Source organism: Osmerus eperlanus, chromosome 19, assembly GCF_963692335.1.
Source record: "Osmerus eperlanus chromosome 19, fOsmEpe2.1, whole genome shotgun sequence".
Taxonomy (NCBI): Eukaryota; Metazoa; Chordata; class Actinopteri; order Osmeriformes; family Osmeridae; genus Osmerus; species Osmerus eperlanus.
This window is the reverse complement of record NC_085036.1, coordinates 466,852-483,249: the sequence shown is the minus strand read 5'-3', so window position 1 is coordinate 483,249 and position 16,398 is coordinate 466,852. Positions and strand designations below refer to the sequence as shown.

The window sequence follows — 16,398 nt, the reverse complement described above, 5'->3', positions numbered from 1 at the left end:
CCACCCTTATTGGGCTCATCTCTGGTGGAGACGAGTCTGATTATAGGTGGGAAGCGGCCAACCTGGTGACCTGGTGCAGCCAGAACAACTTAGAGCTCAATGCTCTTAAGACAGTGGAGATGGTTGTGGACTTCAGGAGGAACACAGCCCCACTCACCCCCATCACCGTGTGACTCCCCAGTCAACACTGTGGAGTCCTTCCGCTTCCTGGGCACTATCCTCTCCCAGGACCTCAAGTGGGAACTGAACATCAGCTCCCTCATCAAGAAAGCACAACAGAGGATGTACTTCCTTCGGCAGCTGAAGAAGTTCAACCTGCCAAAGACAATGATGGTGCACTTCTACTCAGCCATCATTGAGTCCATCCTCACCTCCTCCATCACCGTCTGGTACGCTGCTGCCACTGCCAAGGACAAGAGCAGACTGCAGCGTATCATCCGCACTGCTGAGAAGGTGATTGGCTGCAATCTGCCTACCCTCGAGGACCTGCACACCTCGAGGACCCTGAGGCGAGCGAGGAAGATTGTGGCCGACTCCTCCCAACCTGGACACTCCCTGTTTCAGTCACTCCCCTCCGGCAGAAGGCTGCGGTCCATCAGGACCAATACCTCACGCCACAAAAACAGTTTCTTCCCTTCCGCTGTTGGCCTCTTCAACAAGGCCAAGGGACCACACTGACTCTAATGACTTCTTGCTTAAAACACACTGCTTTTTGCACTGCATTACAAAATGGTATCTTGTACATTTGTATTTTTTGTAATATTTGTATTTTTATATTGTAAATTACGGCAACTTATATTTTATTGTATATTTTATTTAATTCTAATTCCACTTAGTACTGCTAGTTTATGTACCCTTAGTATAGATAGTCCACATATTTAAATTTTAGGTCCCTATATGTTTATTGTATGCACCTTCCTGCCAAAGAAAATTCCTTGTCTGTGCAAACTTTCATGGCGAATAAATCCCATTCTGATTCTGACTATTGACTACTGTTAGTTGTGCATTGACTGAGAGTCTGGAAAGAGATCAACTCAAGAAGAGTTTCAATATCCTATAGAAAGTTAATACTCAGCCCTTACTAATTATAAAACTCAGCAGTTGGTATGTAGCAGAGAGGCTAGAGAGACTGACTTGTAACCTTATGCTCATGAATTCAAATCCCGGTTCAGCCTATTGTTGTTGGCCAAACATGAAGTAGTTTTTCTCTCTTGTTGTCCACGTCTCGATCTTCTACAGTGTACATGTTTATAATATTTTGCCATTTTGCGGAGGAACCCGCATCGCTGCTTAATCGCTTTGTTTTTCTTTTTTCAAGGACCCGTTTTCTCTATTTTGCCATGTGCCTCTTTCGGGCCACACTCTCTTCCTCCACCGCTTCTGCCCACTAGCAGCACTAGTGGATGGCTGGCAGACAAACTCCACCCTCCTTTCGCTGACTTTCAGCTGCTTTTGCTGCCGCTGGGCTTTGTCCCTGGTTCCAGCTGAAAAGATGTTCCCACACTGTCCATTGAAGTAGCGCCAGAGAATTTTTCCATAAACGGCCTATGCCTGATAGTGGTAGCGTGAAAAGTTGAATTCATCCGCGGGAAAACTGCAGCCAGGGAAAGCTGCAGCCAGGGGCTTTTCAAAGAAGAAGCTGCCGTTATCTTTATTGTGATTGGCCAAATGACTCACATGACGTGGTATCACCAAAGATGTTTTATTGTGAAGACGACCACAGTAGGTTTTTGAAACTCCCGTTTATGGGAAATTGTACCTTCCTCTTTCGAGGAATGATTAGCCTCTCCTACAGGGCGTAAATTGCGAGCAATTTGGTTGCATATGCTCCCGAAGTTGTGTTTGTGCGACCTCACTGGTGTGTTCTCCAATCACGTGCATTATTTAAATCACTCAATGAAACTCAGCCAATCAAAGCAAAAGTTTAGAATGCCTGTTAGGAGAGAGACAGCGAGAGAAGAAAAACTGAAGAAAGAGAAGTTGTAGGATGGCCAGGAAGTCAGGAAAAGTCAATACAGAAAATCGAGCTTTGAAGAGGAGTGGACAGACATACCTTTATCCTTCCCGCAGCAAGTGTCAATACTTTGTTTATTAACTATACATACAAGAATAACGTCCCAAATTGTCCCAAATCATAGACATTTTAATGGTTTGGACCTTTGGGGGGAGAAGATGTTAGTCACTGGACCTCTTTGAATTATAATTGTGCACCCCTGAGTAACATATTTAGCTAAGGAGTCAACATGGGAGTTAGAGATGCTTTGCAAGGTCGCATAACACAACAGAGATCTTTTATGTTATTAGGCTATGAGAAGTGTAAAACTTTTTTTTCCACTTAATTATGAAACGGGTGCAGGCCGCCACAATGTAGGCTACTATTTAATGAGAAGCATTGGGTTAAAGTCGAGTCAGAGGTAAAATAAGTAATTCTCCTTACTTTGGTTGATAAGGTCTTTTGTGCAATTGTTTAAGATATTCCTCAAGTATAAGACCAAGATAAGGAGAAAATATAATATACTTAATAAATACTTAAGGGAACATTTAAGGAAACCTTAAGGAGAAGACTTAATTGTGTTTTGTGCAACCAATTTTATTTTAAGGAAACCTAACTGACTTTCAGGAAAATATTAACATAAGGTGTTTTGTGCAACCGGCCCCTGCTTCTGAGGCTGTATTAGTGAATGTTCCATGTTATTTAAAATAGTTTTAATAAAATGTTGTGTAGTTCAATACTTAAGTTGATATATGCCTGTTTAAGGAGGTTTGGTAGACAACTGAAAATGTGTTTAACTGGTTGTTATTCTCTTGTGTTCAACCACAGTGTGAGTGCAGTGGACAGTGAAGACTTCAACTTCACCAGACCAGACTGACAATTTGTCCACCACTCGAGACATGGGAGAAAGTATAGTAGACGTCAGTCACAATAAATATTTTCATTGACAGTAGTTCTTATTTTTTTTTAAAGTTAAAATTGTGTTTAGAGGGGCCAGTTGAGGTGGCTCGGGCATCTGCTAAGGATGCCTCCTGGACGCCTCCCTGGTGAGGTGTTCTGGGCACGTCCCACTGGGAAGAGGCCCCGGGGAAGACCCAGGACACGCTGGAGGGACTATGTCTCTCGGCTGGCCTGGGAACGCCTCGGGGTCCCCCAGGAAGAGCTGGTGGAAGTGGCCGGGGAGAGGAAAGTCTGGGCCTCCCTGCTTAGGTTGCTGCCCCCGCGACCCGACCCCCGGACAAGCGGAAGATGATGGATGGACGTTAAAATTGGGTGGGTGCTCCCAAAAAATTTACAATGTAAAACCATTTACCAATGGTTGTGAATTAACAATCTTTATTGAGTTATTTATGGCTCAAAGCAGTGTTGCTATTATATAGCTAGAGGTGTGTAACTAGGATTTTAAGGCAGGTTGCATCTACAGAAATTCCACTATCTACCTGATGCACATGTGAAGAAACACGCAACCACACATACTGCCATGCTATTTTGTGGGAATAGTGTTTTTAGAGACATTACAATAGGCTTTTTAATTCTACAGGCCAGTGCATTCAGTACATTGTTTCATTCGTTTCTGTAAATGCATTATGGCAACAATACTACCATTGACATTACATAGAAAATATACATTTGAATATTTTCAAGTATTTTCAAAGCAAGTACCCAACTACTTTAACTAAAATAATAATTTGACTGAACGACATCTATACGTTGACTCAAGTAAAGTAATTAGTAAAGGAGTTGGGTACTTTGTCCCCCTCTGCTATTGTAGCACACTTAGGTCAACAACTTTTGGAAGACCGAGATTTGATTTGAGACAATGTGGTGAAAGGTTTTGTAAATAGTGGTATATGTGCAAAAATATTGTATTATTATGAAAATAATTCAAAAGTGTAGAACCCTATTATTTTTGGGATTAAACATCTTGACGTAAAAGTATTATCATTCCCGAAATTCTGTCTGTGCGACCTCAAAATATATTTGAGAGCATGTGTGCCAGTGCAAATAATCGTTATGGTGCAACCTGTTTTAATTTCTTTACAAAACACTCGCTAATTAGCCTACTGAAGTGTAGGCTGTGTGTCTGCTGTGAGCTGATACAGTGACCTGTCCACCGTTCTTTGCAACGTTACATAACCAATTAAACTTAAATACAGATTTTAATTTATATTTTTAATATAAGCCTTGTAACTGCGCTCCGTTGGCACATGACAGGGAGCTAACTAGCAGGCAAATTAAATCCAGAGCTCTCAAGTCTCAAGCAGTCGCCGTGAGACTCAGGCATTTCAACCATTTCTCATGCACGAGATTCAGGCATATGGAGGGACGTTTTCTGCCAAGTTGATCGTTGTCTCGAGTTATACAGAATTAAATGGCACCAACCAGCCAATGAGAAACATCACCAGCACCCCCCCACCCCGTCTCCCAGAATTTGTTTGTCCCAAATGTTGACAGGTATGGTAATCTCACTGCAAAATGTTGATAAAACATGAGAGCCCTGTAAATCTAGAACTTAAACATGTTAGTTGTGGTGCTCCTTAATATTTGTTGGGTGTTCCGAAATTTTTGCCGGTGGGCCTAGCTTTTTAAAGTTGGGAGCACCAGTGCCACCAATAAAAAAAGGTTTATTTCAAGCCCTGGTATTTTAGCTTCTAGACTAGTTTACACGTGTAAATCCTCTAATTAAAAATGGAAACATACATGACTGGAACAAAAACCACAAAATTGTATCATTGCTTTGCTGACACCGACACACACTGACTTCTTCAAAGAGTAACAACATTGTACTCGCCCTTCTTCAGGAAGGGCGAGGAAGGGCGAGTACAATGTACTTTTACCACAGAATGAACCTAATGACTGCATGTACATACTTTTGCCATGACTGATGAAAATAAACTACAAGAACATGGTCTTCCCAAAAAGATTCTGCAGCTCACTTTTAATAACTTGTCACTACTAAACAAAATGTAATTTTTACTAATGGGATAAAACTGCCTTTGGTGAAATAATACCAAATAAATAAAAACATAAAGCACCACAACAATTATCGAAGGCTTGAATGTGCATTGTGTATAAGCATGCTACACAAAATAAAAACTTACCTCTCCCAGTACATGGACTTCAAACATTTGTAGAAAACTCTACTGATCATGTAAAAATAAGATCCAGTAGGAGGCGCTACATAATACAAACAACCATCACACAGATGCTGTTCAAGCAAGGAACTGATACAGAGAATGACCCTTTTCCCTTTATAATGCAGTATGATACTTCAGCCTCATCGGGTAGGTTGACACTCCACATCTTTGATAGCACAAGCTTGAAAACAAAGAATGAAATGCACAAGCATCCATCTGATTTAACTATATCACACAACCCAAAACCATACTAAATGTAAATACTTCTTACATAAATGAAAGGAACAGTCAAAGAGGGTCTGGTTGAAAGTACAATAGACAAAAAGTCATATCTAGGGGGTCTCCCAGTCAGCTACATGCAAACAACAACCCTACATAAAATATCAGGACAAACGATAACACAATCTTGTTTAGACATGAAACAATAAAAACAAACATTTAAAAAGGGTAAAAGACACAGAACCAGTAATATATGGAGCAATGGTAAAACAGTGTTGTCTTTCCCTGTTGGTACTACAGTACAAATTCTTCACCTTCCATCAGGGTGGGGTCAAATAGGAAAGGGAGATGCCTTTATTTCTTCCAAATTGTGTAGAAAACCCACCTACACATGTTTGTTGAGGAGTGTAAGCTGCCACTTTATGTATGCATATAAAGACAAAAATGACATTTATGATATAGTTCTGTCCTACATGAATGTCAATTTAAGCTTTGACTATGGAGACAGTGGAATTGTAGTGTTAATTTTGTGTCATAGGTGCACAAATACCCTTTTTCCAATATATCTTGTAAAGCCAGCAAGGTACTGATTAAATTGATGATTGGTTGAGTGTGTGAGCGTTGTTTGGAAGGATACAGTTCCATGTAGGAGGGCACACATACTACCTCCTTGGAGAAGTTTACTGGAAATGACAGCCTTCCCAGTTGCTCCTCGTAAAGACTCAGAGCTTCAGTCAGGTTTGCACAGTTACCCTAGGGGCACAAACAAACAATTAAAGAGCGTATTATAAATGTTCTACACACAGATAAGAAGCTGAAATACACATGGGACCAGTGTGACTATCAACCTGTATTTAGTGATCTAAACTTAGCATTGTATTTTAGGTTACATTCACATCACTGCACACCTCACGTTTATAGTTGTGCAGCCTTGTTGTGTGGATAGCCATTGCATTTCTTTGCACTAGGCGGCACAATTGTGCAAAATGATGGTCTATTACATTTACATTTATTCATTTAGCAGACGCTTTAATCCAAAGCGACTTCCAAGAGAGAGCTTTACAAAAGTGCATAGGTCAATGATCATAAACAAGGAGATTACGGGTAACCAAAACATGAAGCATACATTGTGGAAAGCAAATAAGTGCCAATAGGAAGAAACATAAGAGCAAGTAGTTAAACAAATAACAAATTAAACAACATAAACCTCAAACCACATGAACCTCAAACCTAAAAACCGCCTATTACTGTGGTTTGGTAAACAAAACTATACTTTTTGCATCTTCCCCAATATAGGTAGCTATCTATCTATAGGAATCTACCGTAGTAAGGAAAATAGGGAAATTCAGTTTTGTTATTTAGATGTGAAATCACCTTTACAACCGATATCCATCTGCTTTCAAAGGGGCTGGCTAGCGAACAGAACGACAATATAATGTGGATATAGCTTACTTTCAGTATAGATCAGTTTATTTTGTTACATAAATGAACGTGTTTACTGATGTCAAAACAGCCTGCAAATTGCAAATGTACAAGCACTGCAGTGTTTCCCCTACCATTATATCAGGGGGGGTGGGGGGGCGAATATATATATATTTATTTTTTATATAGCGCCAGATCACAAAATAAGTAATTGAAGGTTACCTTTCCTATAAAACAGGTCTATAGCTTGCTCTTTTATTAAACAAACTAAATGGCCTTATGTTATTTATATTATTTACATGACGGCATGTCATTTCTGTCTCTACATGGTCGATCGGTCGCCCCCCCCGCCCGCCGCCGCCGCCCCAACGCAGATTCGTTTGACATTGAAGTATTAATCAGGCTTAAGTTAGCCTACTTAAAACCTGACATGTGGAGGAGGCTCTAATGGAAAATATGTGCATGATTTGTAAGCAAAGTAGTTAGATACCACAAACTACTTCCTGATCCAGAGCTGGCATTTTATATTTTCCAGGCCACAGAGTAGGTGGAGTTAGTTATGGATGTGTTGGGAGGAGTTTTACGGAAAACTGTTGTACGTACATTGGGCTTTAAATTGTGCCTGTGGAGAAACATATTTATAATATAATTATATGTAATTTATTCAAATTGAACATGCAATGCATTTTGGGTGATCTCACATTTGTCTTGTTTGGTATGGAAGACCTTCAGTAGCCTGCACAAAGCTTTGACCTCAACCCGATCAACTAGCCTGGTCCTAAAAAGACTCTTGTACATTTCATTTGTACAGAGAGTCTGGGATTGCTCCATTGACAAGCGTTAACTTCCTTGAAGGCGGGTACTCTGTTGAAGTTTAAAACTATTGGATCTTCCCAGAGCCACTCTGATCTGCCATAACCAATAAACCAAAAGCGTTCGCCTCAACTCCCCAACTCTTTCACCACTAACGGAGCTAGCTGGAAAATCTAACTTTTCCCGAACCCCGTGGGGAGGAGGGCCACAACATCATGGCCACCAACAAAACTTAGCAAAGATTGTTCTTGCTCCGGCTCCAACTTCTGGATATTCAGCAGCGTTGCCACAACAGACCGAATGGCTTTGCTCGCACCTTTCTCCGCCGCCATTACTGAACTACAACTCAAACTAAGGCGCAACATAACATCAACGTCATCGTTCCCAGCCACTCCTTCTGTTCGCTGATTGGACCGCCGAAAATGTGGCTGGCAAAAAACGACTAATATACCGACAGCCCAGACCTAGTACAGAAGCTAAATGAAAATTGAGCGGAAGTACTTAGGAGGGCAGAGCCAGGCTACCGATCAACTGCTACTTTTTAGGAAACAAGGAAGCATGCAAACTTGAGGGAGAAAATGTTGCAAGTAAATTGCCCAATTTGCTAAATAATTTGATAGTTATTTTTAAAATATGTGTACCCTATGCTTGTGCAATGTCGTTTTGGATCATTTTTTTTTTTTTATATGGGGTTGAAATGAAGATAAAAATGTTTACATCAATGGTGCATTGACACATGGCAGACACATGGAGTCAACTGCCTGTTCCATGTTGGTTTACTTAGTTATTTGATTTTGATTAAAGGGACAGTGCATTTTTGAATGTTAGAGAAATTAAGAAAATAATTTTCACAATCAATATGCAGATTGATTAACGTAACACAACATAATGAAATGCAATGTGATGTTTTGCATATTTGCTGGGGCACTGGTGCGTCAACACATTTCAGCCACAAAGTGGAGTAAAGCTGTGTGTGTGCGCTCATTGGAACATTGAGCAAAACTAAAGAATCTTCCGAGGAGCCTAGATCCAGCCGGGTCGGCCACTCACAACCAAACGTAAGGCCCCCGGATGTTTTTGATTACGTGATCGGTCGGTGATATTGGTGTTTCTTCCGATCTCTTGCCTCATCTCAAGCTTTTATCTCCTGCCTCTGAGCCCAGTTGGCTCAGCTTTTGTGGCCCAGGCCATTGATTTCCATACGAGATGCAGCCATGCAGCTCGTTTGCTGAGCAGGAAGTCAGGGATTTCTTAAAAAGACAGCGACCAAACTGGCTGTGAAGGCAGCGAGGAATTCATTTCAGAGAGGTGAGGGAAGAATTTTTTCAGTTCACCTATATTGGCCCAACTGGGTGCACTGTTTTTTTTTGCTTCCCTCTGGAAAATTGGTGTCAAACAAAAGTGTTTTGTATCCCCCCCCTACCCTTTCCCCTCTGTGAAGCGCATCGTGTTCCCTCCTGGTATGAAATGCACTATATAAATAAAGTTTGATTGATTGAATTTCTGTATATGAGTATGTTTGTGTCTGTGTGTGCAAGTTTTATAGTGGGATTTTTTGGGTTTATCTTTATTAGTTATACAAAACATATATTCCAGGCATAACAACTGAAAAATAGGCAGTCGAAACATCTGGAATTGAAGTTACATACAGTATAAAGTTAAAGAACGTGCCTCGTTTTGGCTCATTTAATCCGATCGACCTGATAATCCGTTTCCATATAGAAATGTAGGCCTATATCTACGAATGTGTGGTCTCAAATATACATAGAGAGAAAAAAAAAAGTAAAAATCTAACAAAAAAACATGCATGGCTACAGTAGGCCCAAGGACCAGGATTGAGAGAGGCTGATATAGTGGGGGTATTAGAAAAGCTGACAAAGTTGAATGTGCTATTCCCTACTTACAGTGTGTATGGCCACTCACATGAGCCCTGAGTCTTCAGACAAGGACGTGACTGACAATAATTGTGTCACTAGAAGGGAAATACTTAAGGGGAAGTTTAAATCATATAAGTAAAATCTTTACACAGGATTGCCCAATTTCTTTATTTTCATGCGACTATTTTCCAGAAATATATATAGATACAATACAAGTAATATAACGGATAAATACTTACTCTTTCATTCACGCACAATAAACTATACGATAAAAATAATGATATGGCGATACAACAGAGCACATCAACTGACTGAAGCCCATTCCTCTACTGCATGATCGTTATGTTCATGTGGGATGGCTCCCCCTATGAATTAAAAGCAATGAACAATCATACCCAAACTTAAATTAATAACTAACTTTTGGGCCTTTTCTACAACATCAAAGCCGACTTCATTGCTGTTGTAGAGGGAAATTGTATTGGATAGTTGTATTTGTGCCATCATCAGTTGAAACTGATGCATAGTACCCAGAATGCATACATTTACACTTGAGCTTAAACTCTTGAAACTTAAACCATCAGGTACCCCACGTAATGATAAGTAATCCTAAATCGTCCTCAATCTATTTCCTCCAAAAGCCGATACACTTGAAAAGTGAATAACTAGCGTGTTGTTGGGCAGTGGCATACACCAGGTAGCCAAAAGGTTAAGCAAGTAGGCTTAAAAATGGACGGTTATTGGTCTTAATCTCACTGCCTAGCAACTGTGCTGAATTACAAATTAATGGCAAAATACAAATTATAAATTAAAGGCAAAATTACAATTAATGAAGCTAGCCAGAAAGGTTATACAACTTTATCTGAAACGTATTAAAGGCAGGGTAGGCAATGTTGTTGAGAAGAATTTTTTGTCATATTTGCCGAAAGTAACTTCATGTCTTGATAGCAACAAACATATCTAAAGGTTTGACGGTAATATGAAATAATTCCGACATCTGTGGGCGTCGCAATACTGTAATAAACACGACCAATCGTTAAGGGGTACCCTGACTAGTGATTGGACAGGCTACCTGTCTGTCTACCTATCTGCGCGCACTCTGCCCCGCCACTCAATGCTCGTTACTATAGTTTTGTGGGAGTGGCTTTGAAGGGAGGAGGTGGGATATTTTGGTTTGAATTGTGTTAAACAGAAGCTAAAATAGCTAGCTTCGCAAAACTTGCCTACCCTGCCTTTAATATATCATCTAACAAACCCATTCTGAACTAGTGTTGTCACAGTACCAAAGTTTCAGTAGTCGGTACCAATACCAGTGAAATTTGGCACAAAACGAAACGAAAATAGGTTACTGAACAACATTCATCTTTTGACAGTAACAGTCACCTACAATATCTAAGAATGTACTTATGAAAACAACAGAACATTAACAATCACAATGCATGTAGGCTTAAAGGCAAAATGTGTGTGGACTGAGTGTAGACATTAAGCAAACTCAGAAGATGACGTAGAGATCAAAAATATAAAATTTGAACATAATTTGTAAGAAGTGGATTCAACATGTTTCATGGGAATTTTGGTCGCACTACAAGCACATAACGTACATGTAGCCTATCCCAAACCGCAACACACAAATTTCGGCAAACTATGTAATCTAAAAGCCTCTGTGAAAATGTGTTAACCCTGTTGTGCCCTCTTCTTTCATATGCCCCAGTATTAGGTATTGCATTTGCAGTATGCTGCAAACCATAAAGTAAATGAACGGTGATGTTTGCAAATTGGTTTCTGGTGATCGACAATGTTCTCATTGTCATCTGCCTCAGACCCAAAGTATTTTCATTCGTGGCTCTTCCACTTTTCTTGTCAACAACTTTTAGTGGATCCCCTGCAGCATTAGCTGCTTGTCTCCATGCCGGCGTCTTATGATTGTCCAGTGTTGCCAATTTAACGACTGTCACTAGATTTAGCTACTTTTTGCACCCCCAAGATTTAGCAACTTTTCAGAGAGCCACCAAAGTGTCTTCTGGTGAGATTTATTTGACAACATTGTGCTTGTCAGTGTCCGACTCAGTACTACCGTAACTTCAGAAGTTCTGTTATCGTACCGTTTTTTTCGTTTGAGTAGATACTTGGTACTAGAGTTCCGGTTTTTGTGACAACACTATTCCCAACACATTGATATAATAGTTAGTGATTGTGTGGTTGAGAAAAAAAAGACAGAGGGCTTTGGAAGAGAGGAGAGTGTAATCAGCCTCCAAGTGATTTATGATATCAGACAAGCTGTGTTTGCCAACAACAAAGTTGAACGAATACAAGTTTCATGTAATAAAACCTAAACCTTGAGGGTTTAGGTTGGTTGAGGGGCAGTTCTATGGGCATATGTGAAGCCCTCTGTGACATGCTTGCGTGTAAAAAGGGCTATACAAATACATTTGATTTGATTAATAAGAGTAAAACATTTTCAAACTTTTGGATTTTATATCAATCGGTTAAATAATTTCAATTTTCAATGTGGCACACAATTTGCAGTTTGAAAATATCAAATTCTAAACCATTACATTTAAATTGAATTTGAGATGGGACTAATATCGCTCCATACTGTCACCCAGAAAAGATCTGAAGAACCTGTGTGTCTTTTACTATAAACAAAATTTGTATTGTGAGATACTTCCTGATTGACGTTTTACCTAAAATAAACCGACCCGAAAATATTTGAGAAAGAAAAATGTACATCATCTCACAAGATACGACCAAAACTTTGCATTTCTCTGTGAGTCCACCTTTGAACCATTCTCTGCTCTTATTTACTCTGACAGTTGGATGATTCATTCATTATGGGTCTGATACGGTCAGTGGCGTTGACCCTTTTTACTGGGGCACGTGCCCCAGTATAAATCTGCTGTGCCGCAGTAAAATCTAAAGTTTTAGTTTTAACAAATTACTTTATTAGTCAGTGCATTCATTTAGATTGATAATCCCGGAAAAAATGTACGCCATATCCCAATCAATGCTTGTAAAATCGAAGCAGTTTAACCAAACAGACAAACTGATGCCAGCAGAATTCCATGTCAGCGCGCTCTTCTGAGGTTGCCAAATAGCCACAGCAGCACGCACACAAAAGTTCGGCTCGGCTAAGTCAGAATTGAGGTAGGCTAAGAAAACATTACAAAACTAAAGAACGTTTTTAAATGATAGGCCTACTGATCATCCTATTTTGACTAAAACATAAAAACAATATTACATGAAGCTCAAAAAACACAGTATTTGCACTCAAATGAATGCGAAAAAATGTTACGTGCTCGCATTAACTATTGATGTCCCTGCCAAAGCTGATATCAAACTGGCATCCCTGAACTGTTGTATAGTGGGTTAAGCAAGGGAGTTTCTATAGCTGAGTAGTGCATTGTGCGCAGAAAGCTTGGAAGAAAAAAAAGGGATATGAATAGGGGCCTGTGCCCCAGTAGAGCTTTATGTCTAATAATGCCCCTGGATACGGCGGCCCTGAAGTGCAAAAAACACACCCACTAATATATGGAGCTAAAACAGTGACAGTAAACTGAGGTATTACAAATAGAAATTGCCATTGAAACAAGTATTGGCACTGAAAAATGTTCAACTGAAGAAAAAAAATAATCTCACAATCCTATTATTTTATTTTGATTTTTTTATGCATCATGATGGGTTTGTCAATCTTACACATTTTCTTGATTTCTGTTTTTTTCCCCCAATGTCACTGGTTTTCAGTTTCAACTTTCTGGTTTTCAGTTTCAACTTTCTGGTTTTCAGTTTCAACTTTCTGTCACTGTTTTGGCATAGAGGGGAGGGGCTTGAGGAGAGGGAGTGACTGTGTGCCCTACTTCTGCAGTTGTTTTTTTTCAAATAAAAGTGTGCAGATTTATTGTTAACTTTTAAAGGACGTTGTGCTGTTTTGGCAAATGTTAGCTTACGTGCGGTAGGCCTATTAGCTATCATTAACGTTAGCTCTTGTTCGCGCTAACATCTGCCAAAACAGCACAACATCCATTAGAAAAGTTAACATTAAACCTGCCCGCTTCTATAAAAAAAAACAACAACTGCAGAAGTAAACAGACTTACTTGAGATTTGGTGGCTGCAGGTGAACTTGTGGAAGCAAGCTGCACTGAGGATGACGGACTCTGGTGGAGGGGCACACTCCCTTCCCTCAAGCCCCCCCTCTACGCCAAAACAGTGACAGAAAGTTGAAACTGAAAACCATAAAGTTGAAACTGAAAACCAGTGACATTGTAAAAAAACTGTAATTGAAATAAAAAATGTGTAAAGATTGAAATTAAAAAACCCATCATGATGCATAAAAATATAAAAATAATAGGATTGTGAGATTTTTTTTCTTTAGTTGAACTTTTTCAGTGCCAATACCTGTTTCAATGCCAATTTTTATTTTTAATACCTCAGTTTACTGTCACTGTTTTAGCTCCATACTAATACGAGTACACCCCCCAAATGAAAACACTCCCATCAAGTACGAGTAAACACCCCCCAAATAGGATGACTTGCTCACCTCCCCCCGAAATACAAAGACAAGCTCCCCCAAATGGGAAACAAAATTACATTAACTCCAAATGGAAAGGGTAGGTACAACACTTGGATGCACAGTAACTAACAGGAAATGAGAAATGCTCTAATGACAGAGTTACGTGCACCAGGACAGTTGTTTGGCTATCGAAGCATGTGGCAAAAGTATAAATTGCGTGTTAAACATATAAATCGATAGCCAAACAACTATCCTGGTCCACGTAACTCTGTCATTATCATGAAATGACTCATATTAGTGGGTGTGTTTTGCACTTTAGGGCTACCGTAGTCTGAGGTAGCAAACCAACATCTAATATCCTTATGCTACCAACTACAGAGATTTGCTGTTGGTAGATCATTTTAATTTCATGTCTGTTGACTCATTTTCCTATTGAACTTCATTGGAAAATGTGCCAGGAGAAACAACTGCTCTAGTGATCCACACCTACAAGGCTCAGTAGTAGTGTAGTGTCATGAGTCCGTTTGCTACCTCAGACTCTTGATGACTTGTTATTTTGTGTACTTTCTCACCTGTGTGAAATACTTTCCACTGGGTCGCATTACTTTTATGGAGAGATCCAGGATCAGACGGAGGAATTCCCATGTCGAGTCTGAGACAGGGAGAAAGATTGTTACCACACGGCGTAGTTTCAGAATGTTTCAAGTTATGCTTTTGTTCCTTACGAACAGCAGGTTAACTCTATGAACAGAAATTAGACAACTTGAGAAAAGGAGCTGAGCAGAGTTTTGTAATGTCCACTATGATGTACACCATGTCAGACTTTCAATTGCAGACCCTCCTTGTGCAAGATAATTCTAATGTTAGATGTTAATAAACAACAAGGATGTAACACCACATTGAAAATTATTAAATTACATTGTATCTACCATTGAAAATATGCAAAACAATTAATTTACCAGTTTCTTTATTCATGAGATAAAAACATTTTGAAACCGTTCTCTACTACATCCTCACTCACCTTCCTCTGGAGCTGTAGAGATGGGAACTGCTGTAAGGTCATTGATGACATAATCAAATGTCCTACCTTCCTCCACATATTTCTTTAGCACAGGAACACAGTCCTCCACTAAGATCTGAAGCAAAACAGAGTACAGAGATATTATGGTGCCAGTTATAAATATACTGTTTGCTAGTTGTGTGTTGGTTATGGAGATAGCTCCATAACCAACTAGCTCCAGTTCTATGAGTGGAGCGAAGCCCCATGAGGCTCCTATTGGTTTACCCCTCTACGTTCACTTAGCCAATCACTGAAAGCCAAAATATATCCACTGTCAGGTGCCATAAGGGGGAATCAGACTGCCGTTAATTGGACGGTGGAGTTCCGCCCCATAGGGGCTCTGCTCCTATTGGTTTAGGCGGAGCGAGCGAGGCCATATATACACCCAGCGAGTCCTGGTCACAGAACAACTCAGAACACCAGAGGGACGCATTACTCATAATCAAGTCAAGGTTGATACCTAACAAAACAGATAAAGTGTCACAAAACAGCCCTGCCCCCAGATCCAACCTCAAAATAGCCAGAAGCCCAAGGGGTGGAGACAGGAGGGACGATCCCCATATGCAAATGGGAGGCACGCATCCGAAAAGTACAAGTGCAAGGGAACTGGTAGCATAGAGAGCGACCACGCACTCACAATCCTGCATGTCCTACACCACATCACGAATCGGTTCAAATGGGGGCCTGCACAGGACCAGCTGGAAGCAGACGCCCTTGTGAGGTGGTCTAAGTCTGCAAGCAGAAACAAAAAAATGCTTAATCAAAGGGTAGGTGAACAGACTAAATCTAGCAAAACCCTTGTAACATGCAGAGACGGCTGCCGCACAAATAGAGATTGTAGAAAAAGCAGGAAAGCCTCTACAAGATGGATTCGATTCCCTGGCCATTACACCATTGTGAAAAGGTCTGCCAGCACGCTGTGTACCCTCAAGCGGTGGATTGCGCGTGGGCTCCATGAATGGTCTAAATAACTGCATCAGAGAGACCTCTGCATCCCTTTCAGTAACCAAGCCATGAGTGGGGCCCCGATCTCTTGGGAGAACGCGTCCTGGAGAGGAGGAAGTGGCCAAGGGCCCGTCGCAGCCAAGGATGTCGCCTGGGGCCAGTTGCATAAACTTAGTTTAAGACTAGTCTTAGCCTTAGACTGTCTTAAATTGTCAGGTTAGACTTGTCTAACTAAGCCTGTCTGTTGCATAAATAGTAAGACTGACTTGATTTGAGGTAAAAAGGTTAGCCACCTCTCCCCCTGGCTAAACCTTGCGGTAAGGGCTGAGTTGCTATGCCAACGATCTGTTAGTAGGCTACGTCATTATCTTAGCATAATTTATTACGAAAGGAACTAAGTGTGTTATGTGGAACTAACAGTCAACAT

At 40.4% G+C, this 16,398-nt stretch overlaps 1 protein-coding gene across 1 annotated transcript in view; it reads right to left on the bottom strand.

Annotated features, from left to right (window-relative positions):
* Positions 1–4,698: 4,698 nt before the first annotated feature.
* The window catches only part of sms (spermine synthase), a 122,220-nt gene continuing 110,520 nt past the window's right edge, over positions 4,699–16,398 (bottom strand). Inside the window, exons 8-11 of the mRNA XM_062485537.1 lie at positions 14,988–15,102; positions 14,539–14,618; positions 5,987–6,102; positions 4,699–5,734 (exon numbers count right to left, since the gene is read on the bottom strand). Of these exons, the coding sequence (XP_062341521.1) occupies positions 5,704–5,734; positions 5,987–6,102; positions 14,539–14,618; positions 14,988–15,102 (342 nt within the window). The 3' untranslated portion in view covers positions 4,699–5,703. The remainder of the gene's footprint in view (positions 5,735–5,986; positions 6,103–14,538; positions 14,619–14,987; positions 15,103–16,398) is intronic.